Source organism: Bison bison, unplaced genomic scaffold (assembly GCF_000754665.1).
Source record: "Bison bison bison isolate TAMUID 2011002044 unplaced genomic scaffold, Bison_UMD1.0 scf7180017864029, whole genome shotgun sequence".
NCBI classification, from domain to species: Eukaryota; Metazoa; Chordata; class Mammalia; order Artiodactyla; family Bovidae; genus Bison; species Bison bison.
In genome coordinates this window covers 2,653,289-2,666,892 of record NW_011494601.1, presented here as the reverse complement: position 1 = coordinate 2,666,892, position 13,604 = coordinate 2,653,289, and the positions used below count along the sequence as shown (strand labels likewise).

General features: G+C 52.2%; 1 protein-coding gene across 7 annotated transcripts in view; it reads left to right on the top strand.

The window, feature by feature from the left end:
* Window positions 1-4,789, top strand: part of ZMIZ1 (zinc finger, MIZ-type containing 1) — a 216,823-nt gene extending 212,034 nt beyond the window's left edge. For all 7 annotated transcript variants that reach the window (XM_010834167.1, XM_010834169.1, XM_010834170.1 and 4 more), the window contains one exon: window positions 1,128-4,789. In XM_010834167.1, the coding sequence (XP_010832469.1) occupies window positions 1,128-1,235 (108 nt within the window). In that variant the 3' untranslated portion in view covers window positions 1,236-4,789. The remainder of the gene's footprint in view (window positions 1-1,127) is intronic.
* Window positions 4,790-13,604: the final 8,815 nt, after the last annotated feature.

Genomic DNA, 13,604 nt, shown 5'->3' with positions numbered 1-13,604 from the left:
GCCCAGGCCCCTGTAGAGTCCCTCTGGGCTGGTCCTGGAGGCAGCCCGAGACGGGTCCCCACCCGTCCCCCCCCCTTCCCCTTCCCCCACATCGGCTTGCCATCTCCGCGTCTGCCACACTTTCTGGCCCCGCGGCACGGGCGGGGCTGGAGGGACAGGGTCTGTCCGTCTGTCGCTGGTGTATGTCTGTCTGCAGTTTCTAGTCTGTGTGTCGCCCATGCCCTGTGCTTCTGCTCGCTCCATCGCTCACTGTGAGAGGCCCCGGGTCACACTGCGGGTGGTGGTGACTGAGGTGGGAGTGGGAAGCTGAGATTTAGGGATCACCACCCTCTCACCCCCCCACGTTGAGAACTGAATGATCTGGAAGGAGGGGCGGGGGGACACTGGGTGATGGGTGCTGGGTAGCTGGGCAGGGCTGCAGGGAGAGGGACACAGCACTTGCCCCTCCCATCCCTCATCCCTAGACTCTAGAATCACAGACAGGAGGCCCGCCCTCTCCTCCATCACTCCTTTCCCTCAGGCCCCAGCCCCAGCAGGAGTCACCCTTGATCTCTGTAGTGGATGGGGCTCACTCGGCTTTTTGGCCATCTTGAGTTCTTGTCTGACTCTCCTCCCCAGACCAGGCCAGGGAAGGTGCTTGTAGATTGATGAGGGTTCCCCTGTGAAATCAGAAGATTCCAAGGACCTCGCAGGAGAGGGTAGTGTTGGTCTGCCAGCCAGCCACGGGCTCAGCAAGGAGCCAGGAGTTCTTGGGTGAGGTGTGGGGTGGTGGGATCCAAAGAGATCACCCAGCCTTACGTGCAAAGCCACTTGGTTTTCCTGGGAGGCCAAGTGACCCCCAGTTGCTGTGGCAAGTATGAGGATTACTCTGTTCATTGAGGAGCCTCCCAGCTGGTGGACTGAGGGCCCCACCGTCCAGACTTGAAGTGAGCACGGTGTGCCCTAGACCAGCGTGGTGGCCTGGGTGCATCTGGGGACCACGAGCACTGAGTTTCCTGTTTGGGCCAGGACCCCAGGAGGCAGGTCGAGGGCAAGTGAACAGGCCGGGGGGTGCCCTGCCTTCCTCGCCTTGGGCTGGCCCAGCCCTCGGCCGACACCTCAACTGGGCTTCTGTACTTCTCTTCCAGCTCCTTCCAGAACTCACAAACCCTGACGAGCTCCTCTCGTATCTGGATCCCCCTGACCTGCCGAGCAATAGTAACGATGACCTCCTGTCTCTCTTTGAGAACAACTGAAGCCCACCCCTGCATCGGGGCCACCCCTCCCCACTTGGCCTCCTTCCCCGTCTGCCCCACACACTTCCCCGCTGGGAGCCCGAGCCCTCGGACCGCCCCTTCTGCGGCCTTCAGAGCCAAGGGGCAGGAGGGTGCGCTGTGAAGGCGGTGCGGGTCTGGAGCCCACGCCCAGAGCAGGCCCTGAGGATGACCCTCGAGATGGGGCAACAGCCCAGGGAGGGGGCACACGCTGATGGCGGCTTCCAGACGACCCTCCAGTGCCCCCCAGATTCTTCCAGTTTGTAAACTGTAACCCAGCTTCCCTGCTTCCTGGCCCAGAGCCATCTCCAAGTGACTGTGACCCTGAGAGAGAGCCCCCCAGACCCCGGCGGCCCCAAGCCTTGGAGGAGCAGCGGCGGTCAGCAGCAGTGAGAACGGCCTGCCCACCACCACCACCACCACCACCCACAGAAAAGCACAAACCTCTGGGCAAGAGAACTCTCAGGGGCCAAGGTTATCGCTTTGACCCCAGACCTCTTAAGCCAGGATACCCTATGAACAGTCTCAGAAAGCAGAGAAAAAAGACAAGATTCTGTGTTTGGGAGAGGGAGAGCCATTCACCCTCTTGCTCGGGGATGGGTGGAAAAAGGGAGTCAGGGCCTCTCAAAGCCAGGATGGCCCTAGAACCACTGACTCGGGCCAGGGTCCAGCCTTGGGGGGACCGGGGTGCAGAGAAAGAACCCAGCTGAAATTATTGTGCCCTTAGTTGGAGGGAGGGGGGGCCACCAGTCAAAGTTGGAGTCCAATAGAATCAGCAACTTACAGTTTTGCTCCAAGCCTCTCCTTTTTTTTAAACGACCGCAACAAAGCTACGAAGTCACTTGGAGAAGAGGAACATTGGACTTGGACAGCAAGTGAACCATTTCTCCCCATGTGTTCTGCTTCCTTCCTCTGCTCCCCGCGCCCCCCCCAGCCCCTCTGAGACTGTTACGTGGGATGCCCACGTCCCTCTGTCCCAGTGCCCGTGTCCGCCCGGACGGCAGGGTGGGTGGTGGAAAGGCAGGGCATGCAAGGGCTCAGCAGCAGGAACCCCGGGCATCGCTCCCTCTCCGGCTCCTCTGCCTGTCTGGTCTGTGCTCCAGGCTGCCCCGGGCTCCAGCCCAGCCCATCGCCGTGTGTGCCAGGATCAAGCATCGCATGGTGTTTCTGTGGCTGTCTCAGCCCCAGCTCTTGGCCGCCAGCCTCTCCCTCGCTTCGTGTCCCTCTGCTCTTGCAAGCTCACCCCACACTCCTGCTCCAGCAGAAGCAGCCTCTGGTCTACCCTCCGTGCTTTGCTCCATCCCGCCAACCGCTCGCTCTCACAGTGCCCCGGGTAGCTTTCTGTGCGTCCGTTTTGTTCCAGGCTCCCCTGTGCTCCCCGAGCCACGTGGGCTGTGATGTTGGGCGGTTGGGTCGCTTGGATCACCTCTGTAAATTTGTCGTGCCCCTCCCCTGCTGCTGCCCGGGACCTTCACTCGCTCCCCCGTTCACTGTCTGTGTTTTCAGTCTCTGTCTCCCCCTCTGTTGGCCGGGGGACACCCAGCACTCCTCTGGATTTGACCGGAACGTTGGCCCCAGCTGTTGACTTCCGGTCACTGAACCAGGTGGCCCGGCACAAAGTTTTCTGTAGGAAAGCTGCCATCGTCCCTCCCCCACCCCTTTCCTTTGTCCCGTTGTTGAGGTTTTTTCAAACAGCGTGGTGTTCCGTATGCAAATCAATTATTTTAAGAATTGCTTTTGTAAATATCTTTGTGAATATTTTAGTATTGTCTTTGATAATATTCAACATTTTCATGACCTGGTTATAGCCTTTGCTGGTGTTTTTAAAATACCTTGACTCAACGACAAAGACCGAGTCCCTTTTTTAAAAAAAAAAAACAACAAACAAAAACAAAAAAGCAACCAGGGCCATTTGTACAGTTGAAGGGATGAAAAGCATGGGTGGCTGTACCGTGAGTTAGACGAAGACCAGGCCACCCGCTGTTGGGAGCCATCCCCAGTTGGCTGGTGGGGACACGTGCGGCCATCTCCGACCAGTGACCCTTAGCCCCAGCTGTGTCAGGCCATCTGGGGATGCCCCACCCCAGACAGACCTATAGATGCCTTCCTTAAAATTTCCCGCTTCCTGCCTTGCAAGACTGTCTCAAAAAGGCCTGGGTGTGTTCTTGTTATCAGGGTGTCCCCACTCTGCTCACCAACTTACCCACAGCTTTCTAGCACAGAGGGTCTATCTACTGCCCACAACCCAGGCTCTGGGCACCTCCCTCATCCGTCTCTGAGTAAGCCGTGGGCTCAGCACCCTGAGGTGGATTTCCTGGGTCCCCTCTCAAGCAAGCCTCCACCAGCAAGTTCAGCAGAGAGCTTTCCAGACCTGCGGTGCCTGCATCCTGCACTCTGGGCACACACTCTTCCAGAGCGATTTTGGAGCCGGGTTGGTGGGGTGGGGGTAGGGGGGTAGGCATCAAGGTGTCCGGGGCTGGAACGAGCCCTAGTTGGTGACACATTCAGGTGACGACGGCTTCCCCAAGCAAGAGTGGTTCTGAACTCCGGGGAGATGCTTCCCTGACCCTTTTGGATGACTACTTGGAGCCATACGTAACCTCAGCAAAAACGATGCCTCAGCAAGCCACGTCTCCATGACAAGCATCCACCCAGGCCACAGGCACGCTGCTGCCTCCACTCCACGGAATGGACAGGGCGCCAGCAGGCAGGCGGGAAGGCCCAAGTACAAGCAATCACCCCGTCTTCTTGGTTTGAAGCTTTACCCACGGATCATATTCCTGTAGCCATTTTTATTTTTTAAGGAACTAATACTTTCTCCCTAATGGAAGCCCTGAGCCCCCAGAGAGCTCCACGCCTGCTCCCTCGGCCTCACCCAACCAGACAGGGCGACGCAGGCAGCAGCCACTCAAGGGACATGTGTACATATGTAAATGAGAAATAGAGACATGTTAACAGATGCATTCATTTCCCTCGGAATGTGTATTGTTCTTATTTTACGGAACAAAACAAAAAGGCTTGGAACTCCATCTTAATGTGGGAAAAAAAAACTAGATCCTGTCTGTTAGCGTCTGTGAGGTCTCTCTCCGCATCTGTCTCATCATGTAATATACTCTGACTCTGTGTGGAAAGGAATTTTTTTGTTCCGTTTTTGTTTTTATTTTACCTACATGTACTATTTAGCTTCAGTGTACTAGTCCCACCACCTGTGTGTTTTTAGGGTGCTATGGAAATAATGAAAAGAAACGGGGATTTCAGAAGAAAATTGTAACCAAATTCATCCTTTGTATAATTTTTGATATCATGATCGCAGGTGATTGACACACACACATGAACACACACCCACCGTGCAGCCTGAAGTAACCCCCACAGCGACGTCATCGTCTTTGTACATCTCTGTACAATGCAATCATTTCATACTTTAAACTGGTCAGAAAACTAATTGTGATTTCTAGTCTTGCAAAACTGTATGTAGTTAGATGATGTGACAGCCTCTAATATTTATCTAATAAATATGTATTCAGATGAAACCTGTATATTAGGTGTTCATGTGGTTATTTTGTATTTAAAGATCAAATTATTTGACTATTGCTAGACATTTCTATACTCTGTTGTAACACTGAGGTATCTCATTTGCCCATGTTAATTTTTTTTCTAAATAAATGGACAAAAACAAAGGTTTGGCGAACTAGCGATTTTGTGAATGGTAGGGAGTGGTTTGGGTGTTTGCTGGTTTTGCTTTATCAACCGCCACCCCTGCCCGATCACCCTGCAAAACAAAACAAACAAAACTATGCAGACAGGTGTTAAGTCGGAGGAGCCCCTGATACAGGGGTCCCTGCAGAGAACCTGGAACCTAGTCCATATGAATGTGCAGCGCCCAGTGGTCTCACCTCCAGGTCTCCAGCATCCCTGGTCCTGGTGAAGGGATGGCCTGGCAGGCAGGAAAGGACCCTGAATGGTGCCAGGCCCTGTATGGAGTGCTGGGCCTCAGGCCCGTTGTGACTCAAAGGCTATGCAGTGCTGTCTGGGCTCTAATAGCAAGCCCCTGGTGGATTCTCTGGGCTTAGAAACAGGAATCTCATCACATTAACACAGCTGCTATCCCTCTGACCACCTCTCTCTGGCCACCCCACTTCTTAGCACCCTCGGCCCCTTCCCCTTTAAGGGGGACTTTGAGTCTTCTCTTGCCCGTGATTGCAACTTACATAGGCTTCTTTGCTACAATCGCTGCCCAGGTCCTGTTTCTATTAACTGTCCTTACAGCCTCAGACACACAACTGATTTTCCCTTCCTGTGTCTCCTCCTGAACTTCAGGGAAGTGAATCTGATTCTCAGCCCAGCATCAGAAGAGCTCCCCTCTTCTCTCAGCTCTGGCCTCAGAAAATAGGACAGACTAGAATTTGACTGTTGTGGCTTTCCCTCCACAGAGACAGTGTGAGACCAGGTCCAAAGAAGGAAGTGGAATCTGGGAGGCACCCCAAAGTATATCCCCTGGAGCCTATGTGTGTGTGGGGAGGGGGGGATGTGTGTCAGGAGAGAGCACAGATCTGCATGTGAGCAGGTGTGTGTGTGCCAGAGTGAGCCAGGAGGATGTGTGCAGGGTGTCATCAGCCACAGAACTGCCCGTGGAGAACTGGGGGCCAGGAAGTCCCCTGCCTCCGGGACTTCTCCAGGGTGGCCAGCTTCTCTTCTTGGAGGGAGATGGAAGGAAAGGGCAGAAGGAGAGTTTACATTAAACCTGGAATCCTGTGGCCACTGCCTTCTGCTGGCAAGAGGCGTTTTCTCTGAGAACCGACACTCCTGGAAGAGGGATGAGTAGCATCAACAACAGCTTCCCAAAGGGGCCCCCAGTTCCCCACTGCCCTGGAGCAGAGCTTTCCCATGGCCCTGTCAGTGGCTCTTGAAATCATTTTGGTGGGTTGTGACAAGCACTTTTTAAAGAAATAGATGAGAATGAAATAGAAAACACAAAGAGCACCCTTACAAAGTGAGGGTGCCGATTGTATCATGAAACTTGTGTTGCAATTGTGTGTCTGTGTCTGCTGAATCATGTTGTAAAATTAATTCTTACTTGTGGGTTGTGGTTAAAAACAAAAAGTTTAAATGCCATTGCCTTACAGGCAGGAAGTGGGCAGGGGGTGGGGAGGGAGAGGCAGGGCAGTATGCTCCCCTAACTTTAAGATAAAAAGCAAACCTTCCTGCTGTTCTAGCTTCAGAGCCTGAAGCCAGGGATACAGCTTAATAGAGTCAGGTGACCTCCTAGCAAGGCTGCATGGAGACTCGCCCACCCCACCCCTCTAACTCCTCCTGACTGACTACTTCCTTCTGTGGGCCTAGAGTGAGAGAAGCCAATGGGAAAATCCCAGGAAGGGCCTCGCTCAGAGCAGCCTGGAACTCAGCCTCCTGCCATACCGCTCTCTCCCCTCTGCTTCCTCTCTCCCCTCACACATCTTCAGCATGTCATTCAGCCCATGGGTCCTCTTGGGTTTCCATTCTTGCCAACCCACCCTACAGAGCCCCCACCCTCTATTAAATGACTGTCCCTCCACATAAGGCCATAGAGTGCTGGTAGGGCAAGTTATTCAGCCCCACTTGTGGCTTCAAGGACAAATTAGCATCTCCTGCTTCACTGAGACCTCAGGGCAGGAACTCCTACCTGCCCACCAATTTCTCTCTTCTTCAGCTCCTGCCTCCTGCTACACCATGCCCACCTTGCTTAGCAAGCTACCCCACTCTTATATAGACCCCCACTAACTTTCCCCCACCCACTAACCTGTGTTCATCCTCCCCCAGAGTTATCTTTTTCCGCCCAGGCCCAGAGGATGTGGTGTTCCTTCCCCAGTCAGGACCAGTCCCTCCTCAGCCTCTGAAACTGTCACCTCCGTCTCTTCTGGGAAGGACTTCAGCCCCTTCCCCGACCCTCCCCCACTCCCTTCCACAGGCCTGGAGCTTAAGGCTCTGGGTCTAACAGCCTCACCCTCACCCTTGACTGTCCAGCCTCTCTGCTCCTTCTCATGCAGACTTCTCAATCTTCCCTTGATCGCTCATCATCCTTGACACCATGCAGCCAAAGTCTCTGATATTCTTCTCTGAAACTTCTCTCACAAGCTCGCCTACGACCCCTTGTTTTCTCAAGTCTGCTCCCCTTTTGGAGACTGGACCTCACGGCTACCTTTGATAATTGCCGCTTCTGCTTTGAAACTCCCTTGTCTTGGATTCCATGACAGTCCCCTCTTCTGGGTCTTCAGTGCTCCTGAAGTGTCCTGACCATGCACTGGAAAGAGTAATAATGGACTGGAAAGAGCAAGAGTGGCCTACCTGAGATGGGAGGACTGGTAAAGAGGTATGTGGTTAGACCTATGAGACGGGAAAATGTGAGGATCCACAGAGCACATTTTATCAGATGCCAGGGAGCGTCCAGTACAGAAGAGGCACCGAACAACCAAGGAGGCAGGGTGACTCCACCAGTTGATCAGCCAGAATCTGTCCCCATCCCTTGCTCTCTATCTAGTGTTTTGCATAATATGGGCTTCCAGCAAGTGTCATGGAGAAGAGTGTCAGGGAGATAGAGATCAAGTTACGTGTGAGCCCAACAGCAGAGACTCCCTGTCATCAGGGCTGATCTAGCTACTGCCACTGCTGAAAGTCCAACTTGTTAGCCATGAAGACCAAAGCTGAGCCCCTGATACAACAACATTCCACAAGGAGGTCAACAAGCCACTTGGTGCCAGTTTACTACATAGGACCCTTTCTATCAGAGAGGTGGGGGGGTGATTCACCTTGACTCAAATTGATACATCTTCTGGGTAAGGGGTTGCCTCTCTGTCCTATAGGGCCTGAGGCCAGCACCCTTATCTGAGGACTCGTGCTTAGTCACTCAGCCGTGTCTGACTCTTTGTGACCCCATGGACTGTAGCCCGCCAGGCTCCTCTGTCCATTGGATTCTCCAGGCAGAATACTGGAGTGGGTTGCTATTCCCCTCTCTAGGGGAATCTTCCCAATCCAGGGATTGAACCCAGGTCTCCTGCACTGCAAGCGGATTCTTTAATGTCTGAACCACCAGGGAAGCCCTATCTGAGGACTCACAGAGTGTCTAATTCACTGATGTGGGTTCTCATACAAGATCATTGCAGACTAGAGGTCTGAGTTACAGAAAAGATGGTGCGGCCATGACTCCATGATCCTAGGTTCTACACTACACAGAGGCTGCGGACCTGAGAGATGGTAGAACGGCCTCGTCAAGATGCAGCTGAGGTATCAGATTGGAGATGACACCCTGTGAGGGTGGATACTATCCTTTGGTTACAACCCAAACCAATAACGACTCTGGTCTGTCAATAGGCAGACAAGATCAGCTTAATGTGAGAAGCAGGTGGGTCTGAGCAGTGCAAGGACTATAGGAAACACTGCTGTTTTCTGCCCACATCCCTCTGCAGGGCCAAAGCCCAGACCTACCGTGAGTGTGGGCTCTTAGCCCACAGCTGCCTTTTCTCTAGAGAATGGCCCTGAGGTGTCAAGAACTGTCTTATCTGGGAACTTATACCCCAAAGGGGCAGCCCACAAGCAATGGCTAGAACAGAGTCTAAAATTCTGGCCCTCTGCCTTAAGGAAGATGTCATGTAGTACAGTTTATGCTCCAAAGCCCTTGCTCTGTGATCAGGCCAACGCTAGCCTCTCCCTGCTCCACCCCTCCCAGTCGTACAGGTTGTTCTGAATAGCAGTCCCTCAACAAATCACTGTCACACGGATCTCAATCTCAGGTCTGCTTCTGGAGAACCCCACCTAACGCAGCACGCCTCAGTTCTCTGGATGTTGCTCTTGTGCCCTTTGGCCTCGTCTGCAATTTCCCCATCCCTCTCACGATCTTAACAACCAAGTTTTGATGACTTGACTTCCTAAATCTCTGTCTCTAACATTTTGGCTGCACTGTCTTTGTTGCTGCGTGTGGGCTTTCCCTAGCGGCACAAGTGGGGACTGCTCTCCAGTTGCCATGCAGGACTTCTCACCACAATAGTTTCTCCTGTTGCCGAGCATGGCCTCTAGGGCACTCGGGCTTCAGTAGTAGCAGCATGCAGGTAATCACAGAGTGTAAGTAACCGTGGCAAGTGAGATCCCTGTTCCCTGACCAGGCCTCGAAGCCATGTCCTCTGCCCCGGCAGGCAGATTCCCAACCACTGGACCGCCAGGGAAGCCCCCTAAATAGCTATTTAATCTGATGTCTTCTCTGCATCCTGATGCTTTACCATAATTCAAGTCATATATAAGTACCTATATCATAGTCTCAATTTTGCCTCTTGGCCCACAAAACATAAAGAATATATTATCTGTCCCTTTAGGAAAAAGTTTGCGGACTTCTGGTTTACACTGTAGGGCTCAGGCACCTGGATACATTGATTTATAAACTCAGAAGATGTAGAGGGAAAAAGATTCCCTCCAAGGGACGTGAGAGTGTTGTTAAGAAGGGGAAAAACTGTGGGAGGCCTGACATGACAAAGAGGTGTGTGTGTATGTCTGTCTTCAAATGGAGATGTCTCCCCATCAGTTCTGTGATCCAGGAGGAAACCCAGGAATTAAAGTGAAGTGATTTGGACCAGATGCCCTTCATTGTCATTGTCAAGTTAACAGAAGACGTGTTGCTATGCAGTTCATAGCAGGACGGAGTGGGAACTCTCCAAACATTCAAGAACATTAAGGTTACTGTCAGGAAAAAAAGTCAAGTCATATAAGATGGAGAAACATGGATATCTGTTAGAGATCTGGGGGTCCTCAGCCACCATGAAGAAGTCCATCTGTCTGAAGCCACAGTCTGGAAAGACCACAAGGAGGGACCACAGAGAAAGTGAGGGATGCCCCCGGAGCCCTAGCTGTCTCCAGTCCTGCCTAAGTGTTTCAGCCTGAGCACCAGACACGAGAGTGAGGAAGACTTCAAGATAACCCCAGCCTAGCCAGTATCTGGCCCAAGAACACCCCAAGGGAGGACTGTCAGCAACAGCTGGGTCCAGTCAGCTTCCAGGTCCGTAAGCCGAATCAGCGATTGTTACTGATTGAAGCTGCTGCTTCAGGCTGGTTTGTCATGCAACCATAGGTCACCAAACCATCAACGTGAAGCAAATTCACATATGCCATGCAGGATGCGCTGGATTGGTGGTTATATGAGAAGAGCCCAAGCTCAAGGCACGGAGGGATGGAGAGAAACCCTCGCCATCCTCCCCTGTCACTCCCAGGGCCAGTCCTCCCAGGACCGCTGGGCTCCATCATAGCCCGAGGACTAGGGCCCAGGTGTTGTCATGGCTCTGGGGAAAGATGGGGTGTCGCAAGAGAAAGGGAAAGAGAGAGAGAGGGAGGATATGGAGAAAGAGGCAGAGGGTGTATGTGGGCAGCTTTTCAGAGGCCTGTGGGGTTACCGCTCTGGTACATGAGGACACCACTAACGCCAGGAAGGGCGCAGAGCCTGATCCCTACCCTCAACATCCTGAGACTTTGAAATGATCACTCAACCCCTTTAGCAACTTCACAGCTGCTCCACACTCGGGGAAAGGTGAGGGCTGCAGCTAGGGGCCAAGGGTGCGGAGGAGGCAGCTTCGCCCCCACTGCGGCCTCTGAGCTGCCCCCTGGTGGTGTGCAGCGGAGAAGCAGGAGCATGTCCTGTGAGCCTCTTCCTCCAAGTGCCAGAGGCGGCTGGAAAGAGACCTCCAGTCCCGCAGCTTGGTGCCCAAAGAGGAACGAGTCCCAGGAAGCACTGGGTGATGGACATAATGGGAGTTCCCCTGCCTCGTGGTACAGCAGGAGAAAGAGGAACAGGGACACAACCCCAGGCAGTGATCCCCCCGCCCTAGGGGCCCTGACCCCAGCAAGCAAGGAGAAATGAGCTAAAAAGACCCACGGATGAGGATTCCGGGGAGGCCTCAGGTACCCTGAACTGCCTGCTGAAGACCCAGCTCCGCCCTGCTGCCGCCAGAGCAGACCTGAATGAACAAAAGCAAGGAGGAACCACGTGTCTGCGAGGCCTCAGAAGCAATGTCATCATGAGAAGGACACCTGAGTATTAACCAGTCATTGAGGAGGTGTGCTCTCAGCCCTGCTCCTGTGGCTGCCCTTGTAAACTGTACTCCCCAGGGAGAGGCTGCCCAGAGGACAGCTGCATGCTCAGGTGTGTGACTCACCTGAGCCAGGCCGAGGGCAAAGGAGGCTCGGGAGACACATGGCTGCCATATGGTAGTCCTGCCACGTGCTGCTCTAGCCTGAGACATGCCCACCACACCAGCCTTGGGGGCAATGGTCCTGGCTGGGCCTGGAATCACTTCCTGGTTTGGGGGACATCCATCCTCAGCCTTCAGAGCTGGCCAGGACACAAGGAACCTGCCCAGAGCAGAGAGAGAGAGAGAACCCGGCTTCCTGTCAGTCCCACAAGCTGTGTGACCTCAAACGTTCACCCATTCTCCTCTCAGGACCTCAGTGACCCATCTGGGCAGTGGGCATCCTACCTTCTCATCTCATCACAACTCCTGTCTTGCTCAAGAAGGGTAGTGACCAGGTAGATGGGAGCAGGGCTAAGCCAGAGTTCTATAAGATGTGGAGGGAGGTGCCCATGGAAAAAGCGGCAGCCTTGCTCTGATGCCCAGGAGAGCCAGTCCTGTGTCTTGACCCCACAGAGCCTTCAATTTTGGAGGACCACAAGTCCTACCATCAACTTGTGAAAGTCCAGAAGGGTTAGTGTCCGAATAGAAAGCAGCAGAGGCTGGCAGGACAGGGGCTGGGGTATGAGGCTTCACATTTACTAAGTGCTCAGTGATACTGTTCACGAGACAGTCACGCAATCTCTGTGAGGGATGTTGTCTGTTTTGTTGCTGGCGTATCCACAGTGCCTAGACTATAGCCTGGTATACAGTGGGAGCCTAATAATTACTTGATGAATAAATGAATGAATGAACGAACAAATGAGCAGTCAGAAGAAAGGTGAGAGAAGGCTGTCAGGTGAGCTGGACCATAAAGAGTGAGTCAGAATGAGGTGGAACAAGGATTAGGAAGACAAGTATGTCCACAGGCTCAGAGGCATGACGGGAGACGGGGCATCTGGAAATGGCAGAATGTCCACTGCGCCTGGGGAAGAGCCAGAGGATGTGGGTGAATCTGGGCCTGAGAATCTGGGTCTTTACCTTGAGGACACCGGGGCGCTGCAGGGGGTAGCTAGCTAATCAAATGTGGTGGGTTTTGTAAACAGCTTTATGGAGATACAATTCACAGACCACACAATTCACCCATTTAAAGTGTGCAACTCAATGGCTTTTAATGTATCCACAGAGTTGTGAATAACCACAATCGATTTCAGAACATTTCATTACCCCCAAAAGATAACCCATGCCCATTAGTTATCATCCCTCAGCCCTCCCAGCCCCTCAGCCCTAGGTAAGCTTTAATTCACTTTCTGTCTCCATAGATCTGCCAGTTCTAGACGTTTCATATAACTGGAATACAATCTGTGGTCATTTGTGACTGGCTCCTTTCAGTTAATATAATGTTTTCAAGGTTCATTTGTGTTGCAGCATGTATTTCTGCTTGATTGTTGTTGTTGTTGTTGACAAGTAATATTCCACTGTATGGATTTACCACTTTTTTTATCCATTCATTAGTTGATGTATATTTGGGTTGTTAAGATGTGGCTTTTAAAAAGATTTTCTGATGGCTAAAATTAACAAGATTAACTACATCAAATGCTGGAATGGTTATGACTTGACCAAAATACTCATACATTACTGGTGGGAGCTTGTAATGATAAAACCACTTTGGAAAAGCAATTTTGCACAAAGATATGTATATATGTGTGTGTATATATATCTATATACACTCTGTATATCCCAGCAATTCAACTTGTAGGCTAGGCTGTTTCCAGTTGTTTTTTGTTTGTTTGTTTTTTACTATTATGAAGAATTCTACAAGTTTTGGTGTGGACAAAAACTGGAAACAGCCTAGCTGTTCATCAACAGGAGAATGGATAAGCAAATTGAGTTATGTTCAAAAATGGAAACATCTCCAGCGGGTCCCAAAGATGGATGAGGGTAGGGACTCCGCTGGTGGTGCAGTGGTTAGGAATCCGCCTTCCAACAAAGGGATGCAGCTTCAGTCCCTGGTCAGGGAACGGAGATCCCCCAAGACACACGGCAACTAGGCCCCGTGCAGCGCAGTGTGGGATCCACACACCACAACAAAGACCCCACCTGCGGCAACCAAGACCCGACGCAGTCAAATAAATAAATGAATAAGATGGATGCTGGTAAAGCGTTATGCTGTATAAAAGAAGCCAGATGTAAAGGAATGTGTTGTGTATAATTAATTACTGTGAAATTCCAT